Source organism: Ursus arctos, unplaced genomic scaffold, assembly GCF_023065955.2.
Source record: "Ursus arctos isolate Adak ecotype North America unplaced genomic scaffold, UrsArc2.0 scaffold_23, whole genome shotgun sequence".
In the NCBI taxonomy this organism is placed as follows: Eukaryota; Metazoa; Chordata; class Mammalia; order Carnivora; family Ursidae; genus Ursus; species Ursus arctos.
In genome coordinates this window covers 10,372,538-10,388,276 of record NW_026622908.1, presented here as the reverse complement: position 1 = coordinate 10,388,276, position 15,739 = coordinate 10,372,538, and the positions used below count along the sequence as shown (strand labels likewise).

Sequence of the window (15,739 nt, the reverse complement as noted above, 5' to 3'; positions counted from 1 at the left end):
TTCACTCCCTTAATATATATCAACTCAGAGCCGGACTTAGGATGTGAAATAGGAGAAGGAATAATAATAAATGAAGGAAAGAATCATGAATTTGTTTTTTACACTTCACACCTCTCAGAGCGCCTTCTCGTACACTGCCATTTAATCCTTACACCCACTCTGTGTATTCTTCCCAGTTCCAGATGAGGAATCTGACACTTGAGAACATTAAGTGACATATCCACTGGCACCTCTAAGTACTCCCTCAAAGTACTTTCATTTACTCATTGATAAAATGGGGCAATAAAAGTACTTACCTTCTGTGGTTGTAGTGAGGATGATAAAAATGATTACGTATAAAGTCCTGAGCCCTAATCTTCTGCCCCCTCCCCAATCCTCTGCTTTTCCCGCTATCCCAATTGACCACTGCAGGTTAAAAGCTGACACTAATAACACACAAGACAAATGATACACATAGGAGAAGAAGGCCAAAGTTATACCCTATTACTTAAAAATGTATGAACTCACATCTAATGAGAGCTCACCATGTACCAAATACAGGTGTAGCACTTTATACGTATTAATTTATTTCATCCTCACTACAACCATATATAGCAGATACTATGATTACCCCACTTTATCATTGAGTAAATGGAAGTACTCTGAGGCAGTGAGCTTAAGTAGCTTGCTAGTTGCTATCATGAATTAATATTGAAAGACAGGATTTTGTAGCTTGCCCATATGAAATGTGGTGTGGTAAAAGAGTAAAGTCTCAGAGCCTCTCTAGACCTGCACAGTCCAACAGAGTAACCCCTAGCCACACACAGCAATTGAGCTCTTAAAATATGGCTAGTGCGGGCGAGGAAATAAATGTTTAATTCGAATTTGAATTAGCCTGAATTTAAATGTAAAATGAATATTCAATGAAACAGCAGTTTTCAAGACACTGGATATCAGTTACTAAAGGGCAGTAATCCTTGAAAAATGGAAAACAACAGAGATGAGCCCTACAATTACCCAAGCTTATTGCTCCAGGAGAGGTCCCAAGCTGTGTCAAAGGAAGAATTCAGGCAGAGCCCAGCAACTTCTCTGAGTTGAGGTGAGGAAGCAGAGAGTCAGGGGAGACCAAGGCACTTAAAATTCACAGGACAGTATACAGGAATGGAGACAACAGCAGAGAGGAAAAAAATATGGATCTCTCTCAAGATCAGTACTCAGTGGATGAGAAAACTACCCAAAAACACAGACCAGCATCCAAAAGGTAACAGTGTTCAACATACGCACAGGACAGAGAATACTACCTATTTCCACCACTTAAGCTGAAAACTCAGAGTTCATAGGGAATTGGGTAGAGCACACAGAAGGTCTTGCCACAGTGATGGGAAGTAATTAGCTCTACTCTAGCTATTAACATTAGCACTGCTCTGGGCTATCTGAGAAACCTTAAATGTAGGATCCGAAAAGATCAAATTGTTTCCCGGTAACTTAACTGTGTCCTAGGAAAATAACATGAATACTTATAAGCACTAAACAAGGTAAAATCACAATGCCTGGCATTCAATCAAAAATTACCAGGCATGCAAGGAAGTAGTAATGAGGAGAAAAATTGATCAAAATTAACCCAGCACTGATACAACAGAATTAGCGGTCAAGGACATTAAAACAGTTATTATAGGGGCGCCTGGGTGGCACAGCGGTTAAGCATCTGCCTTCGGCTCAGGGCGTGATCCCTGTGTTATGGGATCGAGCCCCACATCAGGCTCTTCCGCTATGAGCCTGCTTCTTCCTCTCCCACTCCCCCTGCTTGTGTTCCCTCTCTCGCTGGCTGTCTCTATCTCTGTCGAATAAATAAATAAAATCTTTAAAAAAAAAACAGTTATTATAACTGTGTTCCATCTATTCTAAAACTTATATGGAGACATGGAATATTTTTTAAAGAGTCAAAACTAAATTTACAGAGATGAAACCATAATACGTGAGGTAAAAAAGAAACACTAAATGATACTGAGAGCAGACACTACAGAAGAAAACTTCAGTGACTTTGAAAGTATAGCAATAGAAACCATCAAAAACACAGAAAGAAAAATGAACTATAATTTTTTAAATGAACAGAATATCCATAAACTGTGGGACAACTTTAAGCAGCCTAACATACAGGTAATCGGAGTCCCTAAAGAAGAGAGATGGGGAGAGAAAAAAATATTTAAAGACATAATGGCCAAATTTTTTCCAAATCTGATGAAGTGCAAGAGATCTCAGAGAGAAAAATCCATAAAGAACGCCACACCAAGTTACATCATAATCAACTTGCTCAAAATCCGTGACAAAGAGAAAGTCTCAAAATCAGAAGAAAGAAGATTACCTACAGAGGAACAAAGATAGGGTGACACAGATTGCTTGTTGGAAACAATGCACGTGAGAAGACAGTGCATCTTTAAAGTACTGAAACAAAAAAACCCTCTCAACCCAGTATTCTGCACCCAGCACAAATAACTTTGAAAAAATGAAAACAAAATACTTCAGACATACAAAATCCAAAAGCATTCATCACCAGCAGACCTGCACTACAAGAAATGTTAAAGGAAGTCCTTCAGACAGGATGAGAATGACACCAGATGGAAATAAGAATCCACCCGAGGGACTGAAAAACACAGAAAATAGTAACTACATGAGCAAATATGTGATTGGTTTTCTTTTATCTAAATTTGTTCAAAAGATAATTGACTAATTAAATAAAAGTAACAATGTCATATGGGAAGTAAAATGTGTGACAATAGATTGATGACCGGGAGAAAAGAACTATGGAAATGTTCTTATAATATATATGAAGTTGTATACTCTTACTTGAAGGTAGACTGTAATAATTTAATGATGTATATTATAAAGCCTAAAGCAACCACTAAAATAACGAAACAGAGTTACAGCAAATAAGCCAGCAAAGGAAATTAAATGGAATCATTAAAAAAAAAAAAAACTTTAATCCAAAAGAAGCTAAGAAGTGGGAAAAATGAAATAAAGACTACATGGGACAAGCAGAAAACAAACAGCAAAAAGATATATTTAAATATAAACACGTCAAGAATAACATTAAATATAAATGGTCTAAATACCTGTAAAGGCTCCAGAAGGAACACAGCTCTGCCACCACTTTTGATTTTAGCCCCCTAAACCTCATTTTGGACTTTTGACCTCCAGAACTGTAAGATAATAAATTTGTTTTGTTTCAAGCCACTAGATTTGTGGTAATCTGTTACAGCAACAACAGGAAACTAATATAGATTTTGGCACCTACAAGTGGGATGTTACTGTAACAAATAACTAAAAATACAGAAGCGGCTCTGGCATTGAATAATGAGCAGACGCTGAAAAAAATTTGAAGAGCATGACAGAAAAAGCCTAGCCTGCACAGACTGTGAGTGGAAATATGGACGTTAAAGACTGTGCTAGTGAGAACTCAAAATGAAGTAAACAGCATGGTAGAGAAAACCTATACCATCTTAGAGAATATTTAAATCACTGTGAACAGACCAGTAGTAGAAACATGGACATTAAAAATACTGGTAGTAAGGGGCACCTGGGTGGCATAGCGGTTAAGCGTCTGCCTTCGGCTCAGGGCGTGATCCCGGCGTTATGGGATCGAGCCCCACATCAGGCTCCTCCGCTATGAGCCTGCTTCTTCCTCTCCCACTCCCCCTGCTTGTGTTCCCTCTCTCGCTGGCTGTCTCTATCTCTGTCGAATAAATAAATAAAATCTTTAAAAAAAAAAAATACTGGTAGTAAGAGCTAAAAAGGGATGGAAACTAGAAGACCCAGGGTCCTTGTTACATAGTGACAGAAAGCTTAGCTGAATTGTGTCCTGGAGTAATATAGAAAGCAAAACTTGTGAAAGATGAACTTGGACATTTAGCTGAGGAGACTTCCAAGCAAAGTCTGGTTTCTCCTTGCTGCTTAGAGGAAAAGATGAGAGGAAAGAGAGAGATGGAGAGATGAGCTGATGAGCAGGAAGAAACTAGAGCCTGAGGAATGGAAGAACTCTCAGCCTAGGTGGACTGCAAAAGACAATAAAATGAGGAGATTCACTGTCATGAAATTCTGCTCTGGGGTAAAAACCACAGGTAGGTGAAGAACCTTTTGTTAGTGCCTCTGAAGGATCAAAAGTTCAGAAGATTCAATCACACAGAGAGCTCTTTGAAGAGATCAGGTATGTGACCCATGGATCCCCTTGGCCATCTCGGCACAGGTCAGGAACAGAAATGGGATTATCTAAGAAAGATCTGGGGGGGGGGGGCCTCTTGTCCGATGGACAGGAGACTGTAAAGTTTCCTAGAATGTTATACCAGCAGAAACACTGCCAACTTGGGGCGCCTGGGTGGCACAGCGGTTGGGCGTCTGCCTTCGGCTCAGGGCGTGATCCCGGCGTTCTGGGATCGAGCCCCACATCAGGCTCCTCCGCTGTGAGCCTGCTTCTTCCTCTCCCACTCCCCCTGCTTGTGTTCCCTCTCTCGCTGGCTGTCTCTATCTCTGTCGAATAAATAAATAAAATCTTTAAAAAAAAAAAAAAGAAAAGAAAAAAAAAAGAAACACTGCCAACTTGGACTGAAGGAAACTGGAAGAGGATGAAATGAGAAAAAGCTGACGGACTTTGAAAATTCTACAGGGAGGAAACAGGCTGATAAAACTACTCAACCACAAACATATACTACTCTGCCTGAAAAGGAATAACTCAAAGGAATGAGTCATGGGCCCAGAAGGCAGAGCCAAGGACCACACAGGATTATTCCCAAGCCCCGAAACTCAATGGAGTTTGCCCTGCTGGATTTCAAAATTTCTTGGGATTGGTGGCCCCTTTCTTAATTCCATTTCGTTTCTATTAACAGGGCTATGTATTCCAGGCATCCTACTTCTGTCCCACCTGTATTTGGGAAGCAGATTACCTATTTCCTACTTTTCACAGATCCATAGAGATGAGTTTTGCCCCCAAATTTATTACATTCTGAGTCACAGTCATACTTGATTTAGATTATTTAGATATAGATTTGGAATTTTTCAGCTGATGAGATTGGATAAGATTTTGGACTTTCAGCTGATACCACAATGGGTTGAGACTTTTGGAGAATATTGGGATGAGGTGAATGTATCTGGCGTGTGGGATAGACATGAATCTTTGGGGGCTAGAGCGTAAACGGTGTGGTAAGCAAAATAATGGCTCCCCAAAGATGTCCATGTCTTAACTGGAGAACATGTAAATATGTTACCTTACATGGCAAAAGGGATTCTAGCATATGATTAAATTACAGATCTTTAAGTGGAGAGATTATGCTGGATCATCCAGGTAGGCCCATTATAATCACGAGGGTGCTTAAGAGAAAGTCCTCCTCAGTCAACCTCCCATAATGAAGTTACTCGTCCCACCAAAGAAGCTGAAAATCCCTCCCCATGGCTGGAGCCTGCTAGACATCCCAGAGTAGCTGCCAAAGCAAAAAACTCCCAACGTAACAGAATTCTTGCCTAAGAAGCCCACACTGTGGAATAAATAAGTGAATGAATAGTGAGTAAGACAGGCAATAAGCCAGGGCGCCTGGGTGGCTCAGTCGTTAAGCGTCTGCCTTCAGCTCAGGGCATGATCCCAGGGTCCTGGGATCAAGCCCCTCATTGGGCTCCTCCGCTATGAGCCTGCTTCTTCCTCTCCCACTCCCGTGCTTGTGTTCCCTCTCTCGGTGGCTGTCTCTCTGTCAAATAAATAAATAAAATCTTAAAAAAAAAAAAAAAAAGATAGGCAATAAGCCTTTTATGGAGCACATGGGACAGAGGAAATTGTAATTCAATTAAAAATGTGTATTCGTCACCTACTATGTGCCATGCATGGTACTTGGTTCAAGGGATGTAGGGATATATCTAAATAGAGATGACTTCTGACTTCCTCAAACATGACCTTTCAACAGTAACTGAGCAGACCTTGTACAAGGCAAAAAGGAAAGTAATTCCATCTACCTTCTCTTAACCACACCCAGCTTAGGGACTTCACCAATTCCTTGGTAAGAGTAAATGGAAATTAGCATAGCTGTAGTCTTGTTCTGTATTATCATATATCTGTAGATTTATTATATACCATTAACAAGGTCTAGGTGATTTCCACAGTAAATATGTAAATCTCATCTCTTTTTTTTTTTTTAAGATTTTATTTATTTATTCGACAAAGATAGAGACAGCCAGCGAGAGAGGGAACACAAGCAGGGGGAGTGGGAGAGGAAGAAGCAGGCTCATAGCGGAGGAGCCTGATGTGGGGCTCGATCCCAGAATGCCGGGACCACACCCTGATCCCAAGGCAGACGCTTAACCGCTGTGCCACGCAGGCGCCCCTGTAAATCTCATCTCTTAATATTGGTCCAGCCATTCTAAAATAATCCTTTTGCTATCTTCACAAAAGGCTGACTTAAAAGAACCCTGCCAGAAGTTTTCACAGAGGAATACCCAAGCTGCCTGACTATCCTATCTAACCAGGTCACTCCCCGGCAGCAACCTCCAAAAGGGCCCCCACCGCTCTGAGAGGAAAGTAGGAAACCACTAATCCGGCACTACAAGCGAGGATAAGAAATACAATCATTCACAAGCATACATGGCCTCCCACCTACCAGAATGGAGAGTGGCCGTAAATTATCAGTGTATCTAAGCCCCTGGATATGAGCTAAATATCAGTTCTGCCTACGGGGTCCAATGTAACCCAGCCGCTGTCTGCCTCTCCAGCCGCTGGCCACCCTTTAGCCACACGAGAACTGTTCTATTGGTTTCTGCCTTCAGACCTTCATACATACTTTTTTCCCTGCCCATCGTGCTGTGAACTCCCACCCCACCCTACACCAGGCTCGCTTTTCACTTTTCAAGTCTCTGTCGACACATCAGTTTTCAGGGTAACCTTTACCTGACGGCTACTCTCTCTCCACCCCGGTTAAGTCAGATCTCCCTGTACTACTCTTTTTGGCAGTCCATACATCCCCTTCATAGTAAGCCTGCCCCTATCTTACTCGTAATCCTACTCCTAACATGTTGCGTGGTACACAGCACGAGTTACGTATTAACAGCTAGGACTTACTGGGTATCTACTATAGATATCAGACTCTGTTTTAACCACTTCGTTGGATTAGCTCCTCTAATCCTTATAACAGCCCCATGAAGTAGGTACCAGTATTTTAGATGAGGACAAAGGCACAGTAAGGCGAAAGGATTGCCCAAAGTCGCAAAGCCAGTAAGTGGTAGGGTTGGAATTTGATCTCAGGCAGTTGGGCTTTTAAGAAGCACACTACACGGGGCGCCTGGGTGGCTCAGTTGGTTAAGCGTCTCTCTTCTGATCAGGTCATGATCCCAGGGTCCTGGGATCGAGCCCCGCATCAGACTCCCTGCTCAGCAGGGAGCCTGCTTCTCTCTCTCCTCCCTGCTCTGCTCTCTCTCTAGCCCTGTCTGTCTCTCACAATTAAGTAATTAATTTTTTAAAAAAGAAGTGCGCTACACTCCCTTGATAATTGAGAACCAAGTAAGATGTACCCCCAAGAGAATGCAGCCATAAAACATGCTCTGTGCTCATGTACCCATTAAATAGGGGAGAACATATATAAATAAGAATAGATGTAGGGGCGCCTGGGTGGCACAGCGGTTAAGCATCTGCCTTCGGCTCAGGGCGTGATCCCGGCGTTATGGGATCGAGCCCCACATCAGGCTCCTCTGCTAGGAGCCTGCTTCTTCCTCTCCCACTCCCCCTGCTTGTGTTCCCTCTCTCGCTGGCTGTCTCTATCTCTGTCGAATAAATAAATAAAATCTTTAAAAAAAAAAAAAAAAGAATAGATGTAGATACAGTATAGATAGAGGTAAAGATACAGGTAACAGTTGAAGGCATAGCCTGTAAAAATAATATGACTGGCCAATGGCTTTCAAGACCTTTGCAATTTCGCTCAACTTTAGATCCCCACCAAAAGACCCAAGGAAATATTTCACTGCCAAACCAAGTATTTCACAACCATGCCCCCAGTCCCCCATCCCACCCTGAGAACACCCCTTGGTTATTCAAACACTCTTGGCATTTCTGAACATACTTATGACAATAACGCAAGAGAAAGAGCGGAGATAATCCTCTAACACACAGCACATGAGCACTCCCCGGACAGACCCTCCTCCCAGGTTGCCCCTCCGTGCGAAGGAGGAGGTGCCTTTACCTTGGAATAAATAAGCTTTGCTGGCATTATGCAGTCCGGGCACCTGAGTGACTCCAAGGGTGGTGTTCACGAGGTCGAGCTCGGTGATAATATCCATCTGCAGGTCGGGGTCCGTCCCAAAGCCCACCACTGAAAAGGAACAAAAAGCTGTCTTGGCTTCAAATACAGACTGCTAGCAGCAATACAGAACAGAAATTAGAGGGGCCCGGAGTGGCAGGGAATACAAGGAAGCCAGTGAGTAGTGCTTGGCGATGCGACCTCCTGGAGTGGAAAGGGACAACAACTCTTTGCTCCATGGGCCCCATGATATTGTAGTTTCTTTGTCCCTTCCCCCACCCTCACTCCCCATTCATTGTGGATTGACAATCCCTTATCCAAAACCCTCAGGACCAAATATATTTCAGATTCGGAATGTATCATATATTGGAAAGGTAATACGCCCTACATACATTTTAAGTAACACCCTAAGCAAAGTCTGAGTCAGTACCCCATAATCAAATACGGTATTTCTGGACCAGGGAGCATGATGTTTTCCTCTAGTTGGCTAAACAAAGACTAGACATAGCCTCCTATCAACTGAGGTCAAGTTTTGCCACCAAATGAGTCCAGCTCACGGTAGCTTTTGCTATCACGTGAGTTATGAAGAAACTTCGGGCTTCCCAACTTTCTCAGATCTGGAGACTGTGGCTACAGGATAGTGGCCCTTATCTACCTGTTTCCGAAACTGATGCAGTAGCAAAACCTGGCACCACGGTCACCAGTCAACACTGCCACAAGGTGCTCCCTCCGCCTCAGGCACCGCGGCCGTGCTACCGAGGAGGGCAATGCAGAGGGCTCCTGTCCCTGCTGGAGAAGGGTGGCGGAGGGACTGGCCAAAAGAGAGAAACAAGAGATGAAGATTCCCTCCAAGGGGATTCCTGAATGGGAAGTTAAATTCCCTGACAACTCTGTTGAGAACCTTAGTGCACAGAAACAAGGCCGTGAGTCCCCTATCGCCTGATCTGAGAAAGGCAAAAGCTGAAGGCTGTCTCTACCCAGGGGGGCGTTCTGTGCAATGACACACTCATGATTGCGAAGTGACTTCTCATTATATGTATTAATAAGGCTAGAGATCCCTGGAAGGGACTGTGGGTAAGCCATTCATAAAGGCAGCATCTACCTACACTTAACATCTCAGTAGTGCAATTCTGATCGCGCGGTTGGGAATGTTTTAATCAGCAACAGCTGTCAACTTCTGTCTGATGGTAATGCGGTTGCCAAGGCAAGATCTGGAAAGGCGATTTTTCCCAGAGAGACTAAGCGAATGTTCATCAGGACATCGTCAGCTATTACAACCTCATCTGTCCTCCCGCCTTCACCCCTTACCCCACAGATTTGGGGAAGGATATCTACCCTCTCCTCACTCTTTTCCTGTGAGGAAAACAGGAGCTGCTGTAGCAACAGAACGTTGGGCTCGGAAGGCTCTTTGGGGCTGCAGCCTGTCATCGCCAAGGCAGACGAAGGGTTAAACTGAAGGCACGGTGCGTAAAGGGCACTCTTGGTTTCTGTCTGGTTTCTCCTTGTGTTCTGACTAAAGGTTCAATTTCCCCCTTCCAAATGCAGCCCGTTATGAAATCTTCTATTCATTCTGCATTCATTCATTCATTCATTCATTCCCTCTTCCAAATGCAGGCCGTTATGAAACCTTCTATTCATTCTGCATTCATTCATTCCTGCAGCACCTTCTCACCAGGTATTAGTGAGTGCTTACAATGTAACCCACAGCGCTGGGCACTGGAGATGTCCTCACAGAGCACGCATTCCTGGGCTACAGAGCGAAGAGAAGGCAAAAAAAAGTAGGTAAGATAATTTGAGATGGCAATAAATGCCATGCAGAAAATAAAACAGAGTCATGGAGTACAAAGCAACCTGGGTGGGCTTTCGAAAGGACAGTCAGGAAAGGTTCCTTTGAGCTGAAACGTGAATGCCCGCAGGGGCTGGCAGTGGCAAGATCTGGGGGGACAGCTTTCCAGGGATAGAGAATAGCCCACTGCAAACCAGGAATAGACTTGGCGTGCTCGGGGAACAGAGACAAGGCCAGTGTGGCTGGAGCAGAACGGGCAGGGAGAGAGCGGTAGGAAACAAGGCCAAAGAGTAGGGCCTGCCTTTCGAGCCACAGCAAGGAGATGGATATTATTCCAATTGCAATAGGAATCATTGGAGGGCTTAAGGTGTGTGTTGGAGAGGAGGACAAGGAGGAGATGCTCCTACTTTACATCCTGATCTCACGTAAGTTCCCCTCCAACCTGCTCATCCCTCAACGGACTCTGTTCACAAAGACTGATCAAACACCGGCTCTGTGCAAAGGACTGAGCCAGTGGGTGTCTACCAGCCCGAGTCATAGCCCCAGGAGCCTCTGGCGGGGACTGGTGATGTTTTTCTCCAAGTGAGCTCAGATATCGGAAGTTCTGTGATCACCTTGAAAAGGCAGGGCAAGAACTCATATTTCAGTCTGATCTACAGTGTGGTACACCTATGTGGCAGAAATTAAATCAAGAGAGATCTCAGAGGACCTCCAAGCTGGTCTTTCTCTGGCTAGGAATTCGGAAAGTGATTTGGGGAATGTGCCCTTAGCTGGACACGAGAAGACAGAAGTGTCCCTGCAGCCCCAGTGTCCCTGGAGCCCCAGTGCCCCTCTCAGGGGCTAACAGCTGGTACGCCCTGAATTTAGGACCTAAATAATTAACTGACGAGTGTGTGCACCATCACTGCTTTAGGTCAATGACCTCCGAGCGATACGCATATCTAGGGATGCCCCCAGACGACAGGATGGCATTCAGGCCAAGGAAACGACCTTTTAAAAAACCGTGGTCGACTGAATTATTGGATTCAAATCTTTACCCGCCCCCCCCCAGATCCACACCCCTTGCTGCATGGCTTTGCAACCTTCCATTAGAGTGAAAGTAAACCTCTGCATCCTTTGCCTTTGAGCCTCGCCATATAACCTGTTTGGATCACTGGGATGCTTGGGATGTTAGCAATGCTACAGGAGAGACCTGAACATGCTTGTGGGGTGTGGCTTGTTCTCTTGTACTGCTGCACCATGATGAAAAGAACACGGCCCTACTGCTCCACTGGTCTGAGGAGACTGAGACACACGGAGCAGACATCCCACGTGAGTTTGGCACCATGCCCAGCCAAACCTGACCTAGATGAGCCAGGAACAGAACAACCTACAGACACGTGAACCAAAATAAATGTTGTTTTAAGCCAGTGAGTTCGGGATGGTTTGTTATGCAACAGTGTTGTGGCAATCGTTGACCGAAGCAGGGACTAGAGACCCACTATCATCATCATCCTTAAAATACTCCCAGACTAGCGGCCCTGCAACTAGACAAGCCTAAAAGGCATCCAAATAGATTCTGGAGAACTAGCAGAACACCCCATTGGTGCCCTTGGATCCCTGTCCCCAAATGAGAACACAGCACACTCCATCCACAAAGTGTTGTGGAAACAACACTGAACCAAGAGCCAGTTTCAGCCCTGTCTCCTCCCCCTACTAACTCTTGGAAAAATAACTTCACTTCTCTGAGCCTCAGTTCCCTCATCTGTAAGATGAGGATGATCATACGTGCCTCCCAGCCTCCTGAGGTTTGGGTGATAACTACGTGAACACGCCTAGCACGCATGTGGTGCCCAGCTGGGCTTCGCTGCTTCTGTCTCTCATAAGACAGCTCCCTGGTCCTTAACACCACTGGAATTGTGCAAAACATACAGCTGTCCCCCTTCCTCCCAAGCCCTCCATGTGCCCAACTGACCTGGAAGGGCTTCTCTCTCCAGCTGTGCTTGGGGAAATCTAAATATTAAGTCTACACTCATTCCTCCTCATACAGCCCACAAGTGAAGGGATTCCCTGGTTAAGATGACTGTATTGCTCTTGTCATGAAAACATCCCATAAAAACAGAACAAGAGAAATCAATTAGGCTTCCAGATACACTTTTCTTCTCCCCCTTTAATTGGTCTCCTTTAGGATGAAAATGCCTTGTGCCAATAGCAGGGTGTGTAAAAGACAGCACTTTACACACTGCCTAGGGAATCAGAAAATCTATTCATAAGGTAGCACTTACATGGCCTCTCCTGAACCTAATGTAGGATGAGAGCGTTGGTTCCATAAAAATAATTTTTTTTTATTTTAATGTTTCTGCTTCTTGTCCAAGCATGGAGCTCCTGCCCTTTCCAAGGAAACGCTATTAAAGTTCTCTACTTTGGCCACAACTGCTCTGCAAGTGGCTGAAGCTGGGAATGGGAATTAAGCAGGATAAAAAGCTTCCGGGGAAGAAACATTTTTTAAAACCTGGAAGGCAGCGTGTCACTGTCGGAGAAGCACTTGAGGCCTGCCTGGCTCTAGGATGCAGAACCTCTACCCCAATCTCCCAGGACACCTGCTGCTGCCGGCCACCCACGCCACAGTCCCGCCCAGGGAGTGCTCAGGCCCAAAGACCATTCAGTACACCTTCAGGGTCCTGGGCCTAAGCTCCCAAGCGAATCTTCCAGTGCCTGGCTCACTTCCAATCTACTCCGGGCTCACTGTCGGCGATGGCAGCTGTTTTCTCCTGGTCGACACAGAGGAATAGGGTGCTGACGAGATGCTCCAAGACCTCACTTAATAGCAAGATTTCACAACCAGTTGATCAGATTTGGACCCCCGGACTCCTGCAAAGATCCCCAAAAGCAGTAGCCTTGAAGAACATGTTCTATGCCTGTTCCAAGTCAGCCAAACACTGCATATCACCCCTGCAAGCTGGGGGCTCTGTTCACAGCTCTCTTAGTTCGGAGTTAACGAAGAGCCAGATAAGTGCTTCAAAAAGAAGAAGCTCTCCTTTCCAGCAGATGGCAGCAAAAGGCAGCAAAAGGGGCCCCCTGGGCTTCCCCACTGCCCCCCTACATACCCCCCCAACCACCACCACCACCACCCTGGCCTGGTGACCAAAACAGACAGGAAAGGGAATTCTTCTATTAATTACACGGCCAAGCCGTCGGAGAAAACTCATGGACTTAATATGTTATCACCACCAATGACGTAGCCTTCTAAATTTTCGTTATTAAGTATGTACCTGGAAATCCCAGAATGATCTTTCACCCAGAAATAACAAGACCTGGAGAACAGCACCTCCTATCTGGACTCCATTTAACTCTTAAAACAAGTTCCCTGAACAATGAGCACTTTAAGCAGCTTCCTGTGACACCTATCATTAGATCTTTTCATATGTAACTGCCACTGCACTGCAGTGCTGCTGTAATTAAAATGGGCCTGATAGCATCTATTCATTTCCATTAAAAGGCGGTGATATCTGAGCAGTTCACTAAGTGAACCACATGTTTATTTCATCCCAGACTGTTAACAGCCCAGACAACAACTGTCCCCCTTGACAAATCAACTTTCCAAGCGGCTGTTTGGATCCTGATAAACTAATCACGAGCCGGCCTCTGCTACCAAAGAGGATGGAGCTTTGATGCAGGGGTGGTGGCTCCTGGGCAAATCAAAGAGGCTGCCCCCCAGAAAACTGCTGACCATACCCCTTCAAGAGACAAGAAATCGTTTAAGTGAAGGTCTTCAGCTATAACTCCAACCCCCCACCCCATCCTGATTCTTCTGATAATTTTTGTAGAAGAAATACGTGGCCTCTGGTGTTCCAGAAGTGCCAAGGAGCACAGAAAACCCAAGCTCCCTAGCAACTGCCACAACCAATAGGGCAGACCCTGCCATGCTCCCCTCCCTGTGCACAGGCTCTGCCCTCTGCCTAGGATGCCTTCCCCACTCTGCCCACCTGGAAAACTCCCTGCAAAGCCTTCAAGACACAACTCTCAAATGTCACCTCCTGATTAAAGCCTTCCCTGACCACCAACCACCCTTCCCCATAATTCATTCCTACCATTTCTTCTCTGTATTGCTTTCATTGAAACTTCTTATACTCCCTCCTCTCCTTCTCCCCACCCCATCAAGCTGTAGGAAAAAAAGGGGGGGAGAGGGGGTTCCAGTTTCTACCTAGATTCTCAGCTAAGCTTTAAGTTCCTGGAAGTCAAGGGTCAAGTCGCTTCCCCTCTGCATAAGCAATCCTGGCACCCAGCAAGGCGCTCAACTAACTGTTCATTGAATGAGTGAATAAATACATGAATGAATCTTCCCTACAACAGAATTTTTACAAGATTTAAAGGGGGTTGGTGTGGGAAAGGGGAAAAGACTGTTTTAAAGGTCTCCACTAGCAATACACCCTGGAGACACAGTCCATTCCGGATGGAGGCACTTTTTGCCTACTTTTCAAAGAACTAACGAGAAAAAAAGACAGGCATACCAGTGACGATGTGCACTTGAGGATGTGAAATGACCAAGAAGCTGCCCCCTCCCCCATCTAGTTTGTCTCTCTTCCGTTCCTCCATTAAGATGCCCACCAGCACCAGATTCTCCGCGCACGGGACTGATCGCCCATGTTCTGCACTAGCCTCGCCCGTCCTGATCTTCTGGGGGCGCATTTCTTCCAGGGCGCTCTTGGTTTTAAAAGCCTAGCCCATCCCGATGTGCCCATACCCAAGAAGCAACTATTCTAATCTGGACTGAGCCTTGGCGTCCCTGCAGCCTTCAGAAGCTCAGATGAAGATAGGAAAGGAAGGAGGATTCCTTTTGTCCCTGGAGAAGTCCACACCCGTTGCTGTTCCATTAAGCAAAGGGAAAACTGCTACCCTCTCAGACCTGGGTAAACGAACAGGCCAGCAAGAAGCTCTGAGACGCCCAACTTTGTATCCTCAGGCGGGCTAACTGCCAAAGAGGGGCGCCTGGGGCGCAGGCGGAGGGAACTTTCCGGCCAACCTAGGCACGGCACCCTCCCCAGCCCTTTCCCCCATAAACTTGCTGCCTGGCCTGGGAAGGAGGCTATGGCTCTAGAGAAGGGAAATGCTAGTGGTAAAAGAAGAAAAGATAAAGGGAGAACTGACTACACGCCGGTTCTGGGGTGCAAGGTCGGCAGCGCGTACCAAGGCTGGCTAGCACAGGAATAAAAATTGGCCACGCGCCCACCCCCACCCCCAGCATGGGAGAGCTGTATTTTTGCCCATACTGTGCCTACCCCACCCCACCCCACCTTCACCTCTACTATTAGACCCGTGGAGAAGACGGCTGAGAACGGGTCTCCAAACCCCAAGAGGTATGGGGGCTGGGGGTGAGTGGGAGCGGATGGAAGGAGGTGCTCTTAGAGTCCTCACAACTGCGTCTCTGAAGGCAGAACGAAGTGGGGACTTCAGAAATTACGCCAATTATCCTAGTCCTCCCTCCACAATCCCCAACCGGCAATTATAGCAAGGGAAAACTGGTTGGGAGCTTGAGAAAATCTCCCTGGATTGTCTCCACGGTTCTAATTCCCCCGAATTATTGTTCGTCCAGCCCTTGGGGACAGGGTGGAAAGGGAGAAAATGCTCCTGGAGTTCTCCTGGGGAGAGTCCGAGGAGACCAGCGAGACCACGGAATCCCGCGGTTCGCCTGCAGCCCTCACCCGGTGCCGTGCCCTCCCGGGCCCCGGCCGCG

General features: G+C 45.9%; 1 protein-coding gene across 2 annotated transcripts in view; it reads right to left on the bottom strand.

Annotated features, from left to right (window-relative positions):
- Window positions 1-15,739, bottom strand: part of NELL1 (neural EGFL like 1) — an 818,389-nt gene that overhangs the window by 801,960 nt on the left and 690 nt on the right. For both annotated transcript variants that reach the window (XM_057317500.1, XM_048217676.2), the window contains exon 2: window positions 8,184-8,312. In XM_057317500.1, coding sequence (XP_057173483.1) covers window positions 8,184-8,312 — 129 coding nt within the window. The remainder of the gene's footprint in view (window positions 1-8,183; window positions 8,313-15,739) is intronic.